Source organism: Coturnix japonica, chromosome 1, assembly GCF_001577835.2.
Source record: "Coturnix japonica isolate 7356 chromosome 1, Coturnix japonica 2.1, whole genome shotgun sequence".
NCBI lineage: Eukaryota > Metazoa > Chordata > Aves > Galliformes > Phasianidae > Coturnix > Coturnix japonica.
Window position 1 is genome coordinate 28,056,484 of NC_029516.1, and position 16,198 is coordinate 28,072,681.

General features: G+C 42.9%; 1 protein-coding gene across 1 annotated transcript in view; it reads right to left on the bottom strand.

Annotated features, from left to right (window-relative positions):
- Window positions 1-327: 327 nt before the first annotated feature.
- SLC38A1 (solute carrier family 38 member 1) overlaps window positions 328-16,198 on the bottom strand; it is a 38,118-nt gene continuing 22,247 nt past the window's right edge. The window contains exons 8-16 of the mRNA XM_015855030.2: window positions 15,956-16,038; window positions 15,548-15,606; window positions 15,306-15,431; window positions 13,006-13,085; window positions 11,698-11,798; window positions 8,506-8,624; window positions 7,852-7,993; window positions 7,651-7,748; window positions 328-6,964 (exon numbers count right to left, since the gene is read on the bottom strand). Coding sequence (XP_015710516.1) covers window positions 6,860-6,964; window positions 7,651-7,748; window positions 7,852-7,993; window positions 8,506-8,624; window positions 11,698-11,798; window positions 13,006-13,085; window positions 15,306-15,431; window positions 15,548-15,606; window positions 15,956-16,038 — 913 coding nt within the window. The 3' untranslated portion in view covers window positions 328-6,859. The remainder of the gene's footprint in view (window positions 6,965-7,650; window positions 7,749-7,851; window positions 7,994-8,505; window positions 8,625-11,697; window positions 11,799-13,005; window positions 13,086-15,305; window positions 15,432-15,547; window positions 15,607-15,955; window positions 16,039-16,198) is intronic.

Sequence of the window (16,198 nt, forward strand, 5' to 3'; positions counted from 1 at the left end):
CCTTATTGCTTTACACTGAAAAAAACTGGTGAAAGTGTGGACATTCTTCAGGGAATGGACAGAAGGAAGCACTGATTAGCACCTCTGCTCTGTGGTGACACTAAGTCCTAGCTTTAAGCCCCTCTAAAGCTCTGTCAGAAATGTTATCTCCACAGCCACGTATTGTTGTGCCCTATATTTTGCACCAGGTCTTATGGAATTGGCTTCACAGAGCTGCAAGCCCTGAGTTCAGTGGAAACACTTGTGTAAGAGCTGGGAACACATCCTGTTTAGGGGATTAAAATGATATACATTCATCCCCTTCAAAGAATGACTATTGCCCACATGTTAGTTTAGATCACAATTTTAATGTTTAAAAACTATAGAGGTAACAGAGAGATTACAGAACATAATACATTTTCTTTTTTAAGTTTATTTACACACTGAAACTGAAAACTGCATCATTTATTTGAACATGAAGAGCACAAAGTATGATGACGATAGCAGGAGCAAAATGTTACCGATCACTCACTTGAACAATCTATTAGAGATGAGCTCATATCGAATGTACATCACTCAAACAGTACTGATTACATTGGGTCTGGGTGAGCCTTAACGTACCTTGGGATGCTATAAACAGATTTCTATAAACAAGTTCAAGTCTTGTGGAAACATACCTTTACAGTTTGTATTTTGTTGGCTGTAACAGTGAAAACAAAAAGTACCAGTAATTTGAAAAGCTCTGTAGAATCGACTGCATATAATTTTTTCCTCAAATTTGTGCTCATGGTGAAAGCAAATGTTATTTCAAGTTTCATTTTCATCCAAGATCATAAACTAAACATGGAAAAAATACAGTTATTTTTAGATGCATATCTCAACCTCTGATTTCCATCAATCCTGAAAAACACGTTCCTGTGCTTTACCAGTGAGACTCTATGCCTGCAGGACCAAGGCTGCACTCCTGTGGAGTTACTCTCGGGACTTACACAACTGTGGTTCCCTTCCATACCCTGCACCGCGGACATGCAGCCATCCCCTGAACAAAATGCTGCCATCCGGTTCATCCTATATACAGAGGGATGTACAAGCCATCCCTGTGCGGCTGATACTCTCCCAGCACAGGAGGTGCTAGTGTTGTGGTTACAGATAGCAGTGTGAGCCTGGGGCTGCAGTGAGGGAGCTGAGGGCCACAGGCTAAAACTGCACCAATTACTGTGTTTGTCACCTACCCTGGCATGTGATATTTCATGTCTCAACTATGTTTCTGCTGGTTGAAAAGGAAGTGCAGAAGTCCTTGCCTGACTTCTATCTGTACTAGTTGCCTTCCATGGAAAATACTGATAGCTATGCCCGAAAACCAAAGTGGCAAAATGTTAGGGCAGGTTGCTGGCTGCAGCTTACTCCACTTTCTGCATTAAGGCTGTGTCAGCGTGCTGCTGCCACCTGACCTCAGCTGAGGAACTGAGGGCATTACATGTGCCCTCTATGCTAGGAGAGACTTGCTAAGGAGAAACCAGGGAGATGTGCTGCAATTAAACCAAGAAATTTCATTGGACCTTTTTCGTCTTTTTTTTTCCTTTTTTTTTTTTTCCTTTTTTTTCCTTTTCTTTTGGTTTGCTATTTTTACATCAGCAACGTAATTATAATTTCAAGTTCAGGATTCAAATTGCCAACTCTTGGAAGAAAAGATATAGATTTTGCTAAGTCTGAAGCTAAAGCATTTGTATTTCTATTAAAATTATTCTTAATATGCAGAGCCTATCTCAACACTTATATATCATAGGGGATAAACAACTGCAAAAATATACAGCATCCTATTTATTTACAATATATATATGTACATAAAAATGAAATTTCCTACAGTAAAACACAACTGCATAGATTTGTCTTCAGTAACATAGGCATGTGTACAATTTGTGAATTCTAGACCTTTCCAGCCCTGTACTTTTTATTAATTCATTATCTTTTTTTTTCTTTTTTTTTCTTTTTCACAGTTTGTTACAGAAATCCTTACATTAGATACAAATAAAACATTCTTTGTGTACCTTATAGGATATAAGGACTTTCCTGATGCCAAGTGCTCTGGGGAACTGTTTAAGCGAGCAGCCTGGTACCAGGAGATAAAGCCATCTCGTGGAACTGCTGATGGACCTGAATACATTCTGCTGTGCCTCTCTCCTAAAGGCACCGGGGTGAGACATTAGGACTGGAGGTGGGATAACACCACATGGGAAGAGTTTTGTTTTGACCAAGATGCTCTTTAGCCTTAATGTAAGGTTCAAGCAAAGAAACGTATTAAATTAACGACAAACTAGAGATACCGTTGGTTGCTATCGTTAATACTCAGTATCAAAGAGAACTGTGGTGCTTATGCCTCGTAAGGCAGATGTACAGACAAAAGCCATGTAACATCAAAACTGCATTTGCACAAATGACCTGTTCCAAGGGGAGCACAAGCTATGGATCTGTATGGATCTGTATGGATCTCAGGACAGCAGCCTTCAAGGACAGGTGAGTGTCCCTGCCCTCACAGGATGGGGCTGGCCTTTCCCCCCCAGCTCCACACAGGGGCAGGGCACTGCTTGGGTCTGTGTGAATTCTACTAAAGAGCTGTGACGGTGCACAGGTTTGACATTGGCTCTCTGACCAGTAGCAAGCATCACACAGAGAGCCCACAGCTTTCATCACACTGTTCTCAAATAACAACCCACTGTGTTTTTACTTATTTGGCATGTTTGCTGCCAGCCAGAGAAAGACAGTTGTATTCTGCAACTAAAAAGGGTGTTTTAAGCTCAAGACTATTTTCTTTGCAGTGTGCTATGGACTAGGAGAGGCAGCAAGTCTGTCTTTTCAGTGTAGGATTAACTCCTGCAATCTTACTAGAAGCCCCTGCTTCTAATTACTCCTTCCTTGTCTCTCAGTACTCAGCTGTTGCTATTAAGCAAAAGAGAAGTTTAAAGTATTTTGCTGCACTTACTAGGAGCAATTTTTCATCCAGTCTATGAAATTTGCAGTGCTCACGACAGTGATAAACTCTCTGTGAAAAGAAAGCATGCTACCACCTACTAAGTAGATACGGTACTCTGGATCCTATTAATTTAACAACAGAGAAACTCCTACAGCATTTCACTGTGCTCTTTAGATCCTAGCTAAAATGTGGGACTTGTACATTGTTGGCTACAAGTTCACTATTCCAAATGAACTGAATAACAGCAGTACATTTTACAGATAACCTCATACAAATATTGTCATCCATCACTGATGTTGACAGTTACAGCAGGGTCTATTGCATTCTGTTAAGAATGTATAAACCTGATGAGAAAACAAAAAGCACGTTATTTCACGTTCATTACCACAGACATCAATAAACACATGATTCCTTTCCATAAATATCTATAAATATGATGCCAGTAAACAGCCTAAGCAAAATTCCCTCTATATTTTTTTTCCCCACAGACCCAGAAATGAAGCCTACTTGAAGACTCAATATTTCAGGTACCTGTCTTTTAGTATCTAAAATATGCTTTGATGGTACAGTACCTTGGGTAATTTCCCTCTGTGCACACACCCAGATCATTCTTCTCCCTATTTATCCAGTAAAACTCCAGTATACAAATAAACCAGGAAAAGGAGTAAGGCTGAAGAACAAAGAGGAGGGAGAGGGGTTGTCATGGAGGAGACTCGGGAAGTTGCATGGAGCAATCAGACATCCAACAGCCCCTCAAGTCAAAGTGTAGTGCACAAGACTACACAATATGGGGAAGGGAAAGAAGGGAAAACATAGTTGTGATCGTGCTGGGACTCTGTGCAGCAGATCAGACCTCTAGATTCTACCAAGATGTTTGAAAATCACTCCCAGGATCTCCTCTTTTGCAGCCCCCCAGTGCACAGAGCATCACTGCTCAAAGATCAGTAGTAGAAGGATAAAGGGGAAAAAAAGCAGAAGGGCCTTGGAGCATTATGAGGACAACACTATACAGTATTCTCAGGTCTGAGTAGGTTTACTGGGATGAAATCCAGAGAGATTATAAAGTGCCTTGGATTTTGACACATGATTGCAGCAAGCTAATAATAGCATGATCAAGTGGTTTGGGCTGGAAGGGATCTTTAAAGATGACCTAGTCCAACATCACTGACATGGGAAGGGACACCTTCCACTAGACCAGGTTGCTCAAAGCCTCATCCAACCTGGTGGAGTCACTGATCATGGGAATGTTCAAGAAACGTTTGGATGTGGTGTTGAGGAATATGATTTAGCTGGGAAGTATTGGTAATGGTTGGACTAGATGATCGTCTAGGTCTTTTCCAACCTCGATAATTCTTTGATTCTGTGATTCTGAGCATCCAAAGCTTCTCTGAGTAGTCTGTTCCAGTGCCTCACCATTCTCATCATAAAGAACTTCTTCCTTCCAATCTAATTCTAACCTTTTCCAGTTTAAAACCATTGCCCCATGTCCTCTACAAGCCATGGTAACGTGTCTTTCTGATTCGAAGTTACAAACCACGCTCCTGCTATGGCTGCCTTCGTGGATGCCTCTAAAAGGGAAGCCACAAATGACATTTCAAGCTGGAAGATGCAGGGAACGAGCTGAGAGGAGATGGCAAGAACTGATTCTTCTCTCTAGACTTTCACTAGCACCTAGACTTGTAGGCTATAGTGAATGAGAGCCCACCTGATGAAAGTGGTCACATAAAGAGGACAGGTTAGAGGTCAGTTGCTGGAAAGTGTTAGCTGCTGATCCTCAGCCTGCTTCAGCCTTGGGGCCCATCTAGCTTAATTGTTCATGTTTTGAACACTAGGCTGCATGAGAGGAAGGACGTCATGCTGGAGACTTTGCTGGGAGCCTGTATTTCTTGGAATAGAAATCTAGCAAGTCAGGACAGACTGAGGGAGTCCCACTATAAATCAGCAGGTCCTTTGTTAGAAGGAGGGGACTTCCAGTTTTCCTCTTGCTCCAAGGACCTCTCCACATGTTGATGCCTAAATTCCAAGTAAGGCTCCAAACTAACCTCTCTGTATGTTACCCTTAGAAACCATCTCTCAAGGTCCTGGGAAGGCTCTGGGGTCTCAACTCTCAGTGCCTTCAAGCCATGTAGGACAAAGTGGGGGCAACTGAGGTAATTCAACAGCTTGCAGAAATCCCAAGACCCTGAATTCTCCATCCCTAACCTTAAAAAGAACAAGCTGTAACGACAGTTTACCCACAGGCAGTGCTGTTAACTACAGGCTCCTCCCACAGCTACAGTGGAAGCCAGAGGGTCACTGCACAATGACAGGTACATCTCAAACACACATTACTTAGAGCATTACTTAGCCCTTGGATGTGACCTAGGGCTCCCTTCAGCCTTCAGGTTTTTTTTTGTTTTTTTCAGTAAGAGCCAGTTTCATCTTCTGGGAGCAAAACTCAGACACATTTTAGCTCACAGGATGAATGATACGAAGTGAACACAATTATGCTGCTGGCAGTGCACTAATAAATGTCTGCTGAGGATGGTCAACAATCACCTGCTTAGCACTGGAATCTCTATAAGTAGTTCTCTACACCATCTATAAGGCATTAGGCAAATACTTTGTGGACAACAGATACAAGTTACAGTGTTTCTGCTAGTAGTAATTGAATGTCTTTTCTGTATTGTTATGAAGAATGGACGTGAAATGTAAACAAAACATTTCAATATTGCAAAGTGTTAATGTTATTCGAAAGAAATTCTACAGGCTTCCAATTCCATTAGAAAACTGGTAGTTCAGTAGGGTGAGTCAGATACTGCTCCAGATGCAGTCAGAAACCCTGCTGACTTCAGCGGGAGGAGGGTGAAACATGAGAGGAGCAAATCTCTACAAGGTCACCCTAGGTGTGTACCAATGAATCCAAGAATGCAAAAGGCATGAGGTATAATTAAATGTGTAGGTTTTGATAAAACTGGAGCCTGCCATTGTTTTCTGAGATGAGCAGGGCATTAGTGAACAGTTTGATGCTGAAAGAAATGCAGACTTCCTATGGAAATCTCTGAGCATCTGCTTCTCTTTAGGTTCAGGTATCATTGCTGAGCATCCTGGCTATTGGTGGCCAGGTGCAAACTGAAAAGCAGCAGGGAAATGGTGGCTGATGATGATCATCCTACTCCAGCTCCTTATACCCCTTTGCAAAAACACACACACACGCATATGCACACACACAATGGCCTGCTTCTCAAAGCAACAAATGAGCCAAGCCCAGGGCTGGCCCCTCCACTGCAACATTACAGAGAGAAGCACCAGATTTAGGAACTAAGTTTATACAGCGCTCATTTATCCTCTGGTGGTGCTTTTTGTATCCATATCCAGAATGCTACACTTATTTGGTGAGGCAAATGGTGTACAAAACAGCAAAAGAACAAACAAATAAACAAACAAACAAACTGAATGCATACAATTCAAAAGCAGTTTTTGTTAAAATGCAATGGGGAAGGGAGTGAACTGATGACATTTGGGATAATCACTCCAGCTGGAATTGATAACAAATGTTGCTGCTCTAAAGGAGCAGAGCTCATGGTTCAAGGGCTAAGAATAATAACAGAACAATGCAGTTCATGGGTGGAAGAGGAAAAACAAGTTGTGATGAATTCCTATGAGCAATACTCTATATAGTCTTGCAGACAACATAGAATTGGTGCTTATCTGATTACTCAGTATTGTGGGACAGAGTGATATGCCTGTTGGAATAACGGGTCTGTTTTCTGCAAGAAAATACACCCAAAACAGCATTTTCGGTACTGGAAAAATCATTATTTGGATTTGATTTGAGTAAACTCACAAAAGGTAGAATAGATAACAGAATGGATGGTTGCGATTTTGGTGTGTAGCAAACAGGCATGTCTCCTTTTCAGAAGGTCAACTTCAGTCGCTGCCTTCAGTACTACCTCCTGACTGTACCCAGTCATAGATGACCAATGGGATGCTCACTAGGGAAAACATTATCCCTAGTGCCAAGAAAAGGGAAGCCTGAAACAAAAAGAAGAGAAAATTAATGAACAAAGAGAAAAGACAATTAATTTGATTGTGTTAAATTTTCTTAAGGACATTTACAAGGTGATGTATCAAAACCATGAGCTAAAATGGGATTTGTCTTCTGGTGAAGGCAAGAGCCATAGATAATTAAACAGATTACTGTCATTAATAATTACTTGCTGAACATAAAAAACAATTCTTCCCCTTTCGATTCACTTGTTAGAAGCCAGCCATCCCTAAAAAGGATTAAGTGAGTCTGCCTTTAGGACTTATCAGCTCCATTCTCCTCAAAGCCAGGATGAGCACAGTGCTGAATGCCTTCTGATTCAGCACACCGAAAGGCAGAAAACTTGCTGGGCTGAAAGGGCTGCCAAAGGCAGCTGGAGGGACACCCATACTTATATATGGGGCTATAACTGTGGCTGCTTGCAGACCTGCTGCTCCCCCAGAGGTAAGAGTTCCTCACTCCACAGAGAAGGGCTCTGGTGTACAGTGGAGCCCTGCACCAGGAGACACAGGGCAAACGAAAAGGGGCAAGTGAGGCTGCCAGCTAATGGAGGCAAGAACGGAAAGTCAGGAGAAACAGCTCACACGTGTTCAGATTAAGCAGGCTTTCTATCTAACTCACTTTAAGGAATGGCATGCAAAACGCTTTGCACAGATCAGAAAAGAATGCATACCCAAATCCTCTGAGTAAATTTTGCTCCATCCTGATGTGTAATTTTTAAATACAGTGATGAAGGAAGAATGAAAATCAGCATATTGGCAGAAGTGACCCCTGCAAAATTCAAATGAGTGAGTATTATTAGTTGCCAACACCATAATTATGTCGCTAATTAACAACAGTTCTGTGCTGGTAGTACAAAGGCAGGATACTGTACCTACAACTCCAAAAATATCCTTCATGGTTGGGATAAAAATGACTAACAGGTTGATGATAACCAAAAGAACAAAAGTAACCAAGACATGACGGCATAAGTCAAATTTTGTTTTTCTTGCCAGCTCGAATAATGATGAACGCACCTGTAGGAAAAGAGAGTTCTTGGTTAGGAGCAGTCCATCAGCCAGTTCAAGGCTCCCCATGATTATTTTAACCGGTTCTTCATGTGACAACAAACTCTACGTGAATCTGGCAGAAAATTTATGGACTCTGATCTATTGCCTTTTGAGATAATCCTTGCATTTACTCTGGTATTTCAAAAATGTATGTGTAGATGCATCCGAAGGATATTCCTCCCTTTCTACCATGCCTTTTGGGATAATGAACTTCACCTCTCAGCCTGCTCCAGTGAAATTGCGTGAAGGAAGAGAAGGCCCTTGTGGATTCAGTTTAAAACAAAAAGTGATTCATTGATTTCCTCCAGGGAGAAGCTCTAAAGAAGTCACTGGGAACCCGGTGTGGGAAAAGGCTGATCCAAGCTCAAGTTGTTTTGTATCTGCAACATTAATGACTAGGAAATGGCTGGACTGTTCTGAAAAGATCCAATGTGCACAGAGATCACCTACTTCCAAATCGTGTGGAGACTTTTACTTACAGTGAAAAACAGTACTGGCACTGTGAGTATAACTGCAACAATCACAGCCAAGCGCACCGTCAGGATGAGAATGTCATCTTTACTCTGGTACTTGTGAAGCAGATCTGACTGCACATTTTCTATGGAAAAGACAATTAGGTAAGAGTTCTGGCAAGGAGGCAATTAGTTTACAAAAATCATTGCTTAAAAACAGACTTCTTGAACAACAAGTGATTTATCTGCAAACAAGAGTATGGAATGAACATTCTTGAGTTAAAACAGCATTTTGAACCAAATCTTAATGATCTCATTATTCCAGATTAATCCTTTGAAGGCCTGATTAAGGAATGCATCCTAATTCAGGACAGCACATGCTTAAGTCTAAGGTGATTTTCACTGTAGGAAAGACAACAGTGAGACATACACCAAAGCTTTCTTAAATATATACATACATATGAAAAATAATTGAAGTAAAATTAGCTACTTCTAATCAGTTCTGCGGGCTTGTTTTTAAAGTTTGAAATGATATAAAAATAACCACATGCACTGCAATGGCTGAGTTAAATACAAATTACAGGGATGAGCTAAATCAGTCAAAACAGCAAGTAAACTCCCAGCACAGAGCAGTGCCTCTGTTTTCAAACAAGAACAAAACCTGTCTGAGGTCAGCTCCCTGTGGGATGTTGTGACATCTGCACTCACACCCCTGGGCAGCTCCTCAGAGGGCTGCCCTTCTGAATATTCTCTTGAACCTGCTTCCCCTTACGGTGCCCACAGCATAGCCAGTGCGCTTTGCGCAACCAGCGTGCCCAAGGGAGCATGCTGGGGTGCTAGCGGGAAGGCGCTGGCCTTGCTTTAAAAAGCCCTCCTGCAAAAATGCTTCCTTTGCACTATCTTTACGTACTGATAATGGACAGGGAAAGCAAGTCGCTGGGGGACCTACGTGCTTGCTTTGTGTCTTTCTAGTATTTAGGCAAGGCAACTCAGGGAGGTGGCTGTGAAACACCACAGAACCACACTTGCTGCCCTGTTTTAGAACAGCTTGTGTTTTGTTTCTGTCTGCTAATCTTAGAAGGCTGACAGTAAACTGTAATAGCTCTTAAACCGAAGTCCTTAAGTGGAACTCGGTGGGCATGTGTAGATCAAAATCTTGGTACAACCTCCTCTATTCTTGAAGGCAGAGAGCCGCCCTGCAGCGAAACTCCTGTGCTCCCCCCGGGGCATCCTCCTGGGGCGAGACCACCTCTCAACACCTCTCCGCAGCGCCTGAATTCCAACCAGGAGAAAAAAAACACTCTCCCACCTCCCTGCATGTTAGGAGTGGGATTTTCAAGCCGGGCACATGCACAGCTTCTGCGACACAGAGCTTACTCTGCTCCTGCGAGCACAGACTGCAACTTCTGTACCGCTCACGGGCTGCAGCCGGGTAGGAAGTGAAAGGCAAGGCTTACAGTTGAAGGTCTGTTTTCCTTTCAGCTAGATACACCACAGAGCCCAACCACAGTGACCTTTTAGGGGAAGAAAAACACCTCTTTTCTGTAATTCTGCAATGTAAATATAGTCATAACTGCAACACTTTCGAGAACACAGCAAACAGACAAGCACTACTGGTGTAAAAATGAAATGGACAAAATAAAAACCCTGGTCTTACCCAGCTAGGGAAGAGGTTAGAAAACTAAGTGCAAATACAAAAGGCAAAATCTTGTCAGTCCCAAGGGCAAGGAGGAATGGAGTGGAGGGGGGTTGATATTCCCTAGGCTCCTTTTTGTGCTGTTTCTTGTGGCACTAACTCTGAGACTGTTTGTATGAGCCCCAGTGGAGCTGTGTGGAAGCACATGGTGTCCATGTGCAGGGATGCCTGCTCCACCAGGGAAATTCCTCTCCCTTCCAGGGTCAGGAGGATGCAGCCTCTGCCTCCTCCATGGAGTGTGAGAGGTTCCCAGAGTGGTCCCTATGGGTATGTGCCTCCTCACATCCCTGGGGTGACCTCACCAAAATTTCCTTCCTGCCAAAGACAAAGGGTCTGTGCTGATTCACTCCCACTGCCCTCCTGGGGCTACTGATCTGATGTGTTTCTTTAAATGTTCTAGCAAGCAGCAGACAGATGAGAACAGCTGCTGCTGCTGTCACTTGAAGCAGATGCCCTCTATTTCCATCAGTTGTCTTGGGAAAATCACAACTGAGGACCTCAAATTACTTCAACACAGGAAGGCTCAAGGCGTTATGAGCCTGAGAAAATTGAGATAGGTACACATTTGAAAAAAAAAAAAAAAAAGCCAAATTTCATATTTACTTATTTTCCTTCTTTTGCAATATGTGCCTCACAATGAATGGTGTCACAAATGGGGAGACTGTAACAAAAAGGTCACTTGGAATATAGAATATATACTGGAGAAGACTGATGACCTTTAGGTGACTCTGAGATAAAAGACAAATGTCAGTTGAGTCATCTGTCTCATAACCCCTTAACGGCCTACAAGCAAACACACTGCGCTTCAACTTTTCCATGATACTGGAAATGGGAGTAGCTTCTTGGGCCACGTTCATTTTTTATCCTATTTACTTAATAGTTATATCTGTTCCTTTAGGACAGCAATACAACACGGTTTGTTTGTGTCACTAACTTAACCAATATTTATGAAGAGACGCAGCGCAAGTCCCAGACACTGCTATAGCCATGCTTGGCTGCTGAGCTGGGACAACCCTCTGGGCTTCCCCACCCTTTGCAGCCGATTTATTTAACCAAAAACCGAAGGGGTGAACCCTAGGGACATAAGGAAAATATGTAGTGTTTTGTCTATGGTGAAAAAGTCAAATAAGAAAGCAAAAAATCCTGCAATGGCTCACTTGATACCCAATTCCTAGGACCTGTTTTCAAACCTTCCTCATTTTATACAGTCACACATCAGTTATTACCAATGCATACAAAAAAACCCCCACCCAGGTAAGGACCATGGAACAAAAGCCTTTTGGTAGGGCCCAGCTAATCCCCAGTTCTATTAAATAAATCTTCCTCATATTCTGAATATGCCTTCTGTAAATACTATTTTCACTTGTGCTTCTCATCTCAGGGGGAGAGAGGAAAGGGTCTGTACCTTCAGTATGAAAACCCTACCGAAAAATCTTTGAAGAAGTATTGGAATGTAAGTGAACGGGACTTTCCAGTCGGGATTCACTACTGATTTCACGTGTATTCTCTTTCTGCATACTTACCATAGAAAGTCAAATAGCCAAATATGGCAGTCATAAAGTACATCACAAACATGGCAAAAAATGAGATATTTGAAACCAACTGCATTTTTTTCTGTGAACGGCTGGAAAAAGAAAAAAAGAAGGGAACATATAAAATGGTTGGATTGCATTTCTGAATAGCTGATTAAAAATGTATCAAGTCTTTGTATAAACATATCAATCCTGGGGAGATTCATGAATTCATTTTCATTTAAAACAGGCATTCATTGACAGCTGCACAAGGAAGAGAAAGGTGGGGGCAATGGATCGAACTTGGAGTTTAAGCACAGAAATTCTGTGAGCACCCCATGGCTCTGCTCCCTAACCATACTCTTGTAAACAGAGGGAAGGGAAATTTGAGTGGGCAGGGAGAGCCCTTAAATACTTCAGTAATTAAATTCAAAGGCCAAAATAAAGGGAGAGTAAACACACACACAGAAAAAAACCTCCAAAAAAACCCCATTCTGAATGTTTGCAAAAAAATATTTGTATTGCCATGTGTAGGAAATCATGGATGCATACAGACCACTGCAGATCCGTACATTGATTAAATGTAAATATTTCATTTTTAGATATTTGCTGTGAAACAGTACATGTATCTGTATATATATAGAGAGAGAGAGACTTTAAATACATGCAGGGATACCCTAAAGAGGCCCCAGAGAACCTGATGAACTCAAGTGAAATACAAAGTGCCCAGTTTTGAGCACATCCTGAGGATCCCCATGGGTCTGGCTGTTCATAACCCTCCCTTTGGTCCCTTCTTCCCACTTCCAGGGGCCAGGGCTCCACGTCAGCCCCATGTCGTTCCCTGCCCCAGCCAGGTTGCAGCAGGGCCAAGCTCCAGCTCTGCACAACCCTGTTCAAGGCCACAAGTTGGGCATTCTGGCAACAACACAATAGCACATGCAAGGCAGAAAATCATTTCTGTTTCTGGTACCACACCAGATTTTTAGTTACACTGGAACAAATGCCGTGGGCTGAACACACGTCTCCTTCCTACGCAAAATAACAGCAGTCGACACAACTTGGCTCTCCCCAGGCTGCCATGTACTTCCAGAGAAAACTCCCAATTTATTGCATTATCCTCAGCTTCTCTCCACCCCAATGACACCTCTGGGAGTCCAGCTTTCCTAGCTGACAGTCACACACTGACTTGTTTGGTTTTACTGAAGCACATCTCCTCCGAATGGTAAGAATGACTCAGAGCACCTCTGCACTAACATTTTCCATGCAAAACAGTGAAAACAATTAACTGGAAAAAAAAAATAATAAAAGAGAAAGGCTTACTCTTTAAGTTCGCTGTATATTGGAAGGACTGATGGGTGGCACACAAACGCAAAAGCGATGGTGGGCAAAGCATACACTGTCTGTTCAGAGAGAATTTCAGACAAAAAGTTAAGAAAAACAAGTATTTTTCCCAGCAGTATGAAGAAATGATCTGTGTTCAACTACCTCAGCTCCCAGCTATCTGGACTCTTCAAATGAATGTCGAGAACCCTTTTCAGAGAAGGCAGGAGACCTGTCAGCTGGCACATATTTAACAAAGTATGGAGAACAACACTCTTCCAAGGGGAGGACAACATCTTGGTGTTGGCCACCCAAGCCCAGTCCTGACTTTGTCCTCAGCGCACAGCAGTGGATGCCACGTGGCTGTGGGACTGCTCCCAGACAGGGGTCTCCCTGCCCAGCTACTGCCACCTCCACCAACACGCTGCCACGTGTAACAGGGATGTATGGTGGATCACTGCTACACTACCCTGCCTCGGAATGGAGAGGGGTGCACACCCATGGTGCTAAGGCTGAAGTCCTGGAGATGAAGCCCATATCCAGACTGTAAGAAAAGAGAAGAGGAATGCAGAACTTACAAATAAATGGATATTTCAAGGTACCAGACAGAGCCCCTTCATTTCCCAGGACAACAAAAGGGCTAGGAGGGCTGTGGAGGGAGCATGCTTTTCCTTGGGGAAAGAGAGAGACCGTTATGTCACTATGAAGCATAAAGGGCCTCTGAAGGGAGCCTCACCCACTGCTCAACCAAAAATCTGAGCAGGCTTCAGTGGTCAGCATCTGGCCAAGCTTTATAAATGATCTCAGAGCTCAAGCACTTCCATTCTCCCCAGGAAACTAGAACGAGCTGAGATCACATGAAAAAGGTCCTCCTGTTAGGATAAAAGGATAAATCCCTACAAGCAGCTCTCCCCACTGCTCGGAGGTTTCCTCATGTTGGCCACAGGACACTTATCACCACAGAAGCCATTCTGGGGCTGCCCAGTGGGGTGGGATTCAGAAAGCACACTGCTTGCTCTCCAGTGGGGCCTTTCCACACTGTGGCCTCTGCTGCCTTCTCTGCTTCACTCCCAGTGCACTATTGTTGTGGAATCTCTATCCCTGGAGATACACAGAAGCCATTTGGATGTGGTCCTGACCACTTTGCTCTGGGTGTCCCTGCTGGAGCATATGGACCCAGAGGCTCCTGCCAGCCTCAAAACAGATCTCCTCTCATGTAGCAAAGTTGCTTAAAGTGACTGGCAAATTGTTGACCCTGAGAGCAAATCTCTAAAGCTCAAGTCCAATGTGCCTAGTTCATACTGACTGCTCCTTCTGATGGGCATCCATCAACTCTGAAGTAAACACTAACACTTCAGGAGATCAAGACAGTCCTTTGACACTGCCTGAACTGTACCTACACCTATGTTGCTACCGCATACCCAGTCAACTGCTTCTTGGTCGGTCACATTGGATCTGAGCTGATGGCTGTCCCCGGCTGAATGAAAATGCTCACCTGATTTAATGTGAGCTGCACTGAAGCTGGCAGGATGAATTAAAAAAAATAATAATAATTTTTGCATGCATATAATATGCATATGCGTTCCCTACGAATGCAGTGGTGATACCCTGAGGAGCATGCCCTACTGGATAAGGTACCATTCAAGAGCGCTGCAAACCAGCATGGCCGGAAGAAGAAATCCTCTTACTCCCACAGCTACAGCCAGCTGCTCTTTTGCACTCTCTTGGCACAGCATTTTGTGCAGCTGTGCAGCGATCAAGGAAAGCATCCAGCTGAAAGGCCATCAAATTTTTACTTTCAACTGTATCCTTTTTCCTCATCTTGTTCACCATACGGCTACGGAAACACATACCCTGTCACAAAGAAGTGGTTTGTGTGCAGGACAGATGGGTTACTTCTGGCTTTTGGATGCAGGCATGGCTTACAGTGTCTGCTGAAACACAGCCTAAGCACTCAGTTGCAGCATGGAAAACAAGAAGCAGCAGAAAGGAAAACTTTCATAAAGAAAGCATTTGTTATCTGGTGGCAGCTCAAGCTCACAGCCTTAGAGGCAGCTCACTCTGTGCTCACACTGTCTCAGTTTCCCGAGGAATGGAGTGACAGAGCAAGGCTGCAAGGAGCTACAGGCATCATGGCACCTCCAAAACACTGGGCAAGGACACCTGTCATGCATTCACCATCAGAGTTATGTGTGGAAGCACGGAGGGCAGGCCCTAGGTGGTGCTGAGCTGAGTACGACATGGGGTGTGGGTGCATATATTATGTGAATCAAAAATAAGTATCATAAAGAGAAACATACCTTGGAATTAAAGATAACATACTTTGGCTTACACATATGCTCATGTGCTGAGCTATTGGATAGGATAGGTGATGTTGTATTTAGCCCCGGCTCGAAACAGGGAATTTGAAACTTCTTGTAAATAACCTAGAACAAGAGCTAACTGTTAAAAATAATACTAAAAAGCAGATTAAAATTAAATTCAGAAATTCTGCATATCTTATCAAGTGACTAATCCAACAAACAAAACAAGCTGAACTTACCACTATCAGGAAAAATACCATACAGCTTAATGAAAATCCACTGGTATAGCCAAGATACCCTGAAATAAGTAAATAAATAAAAAAGTTATACGGAATAATTTTTATTAAACGTATCTTGCTTTTTAATTGTCTACTCAAATGAACAATTTAAATGTATTATGAATTTCAAATGAGTTACAGGATTCTGGGCAGGACAAAAGCGACTTCATTTGGTGCCTTCCATGTTGTAAAACAGTGAGATTTCAGACAGAGTACATACTCAAAACAAAGCATACTCCCGAACCAGGGGTATCCTCTCATTACAACAAGAGCACAATTTCTAACTTTTATTTGACTTGCCAGTGCAGCTGTAAGAGGCACAACGTCTGGCTCCTCTATTTTATTCCTGCAATGGTATTTGCATCTTACCTAAGTTCTTTAGGAGACATAAAGGGAGGATGATACCAAACGTCACTGCAACAACAAGAATCCGCCCATCCACATACCATGCCCTGTATGAAACATTTAGAAAGTACCATGAACACACCTTAAACCCTTTCTGGCACTCCTCACACTCAGCTGACCTCTTTAATCACTGCAGTTACAGAAGTATCTTTAGTATCATTATATTTTGGAAGTAAAGATGGGGACCATGTCTGAACTTTGCAGAAG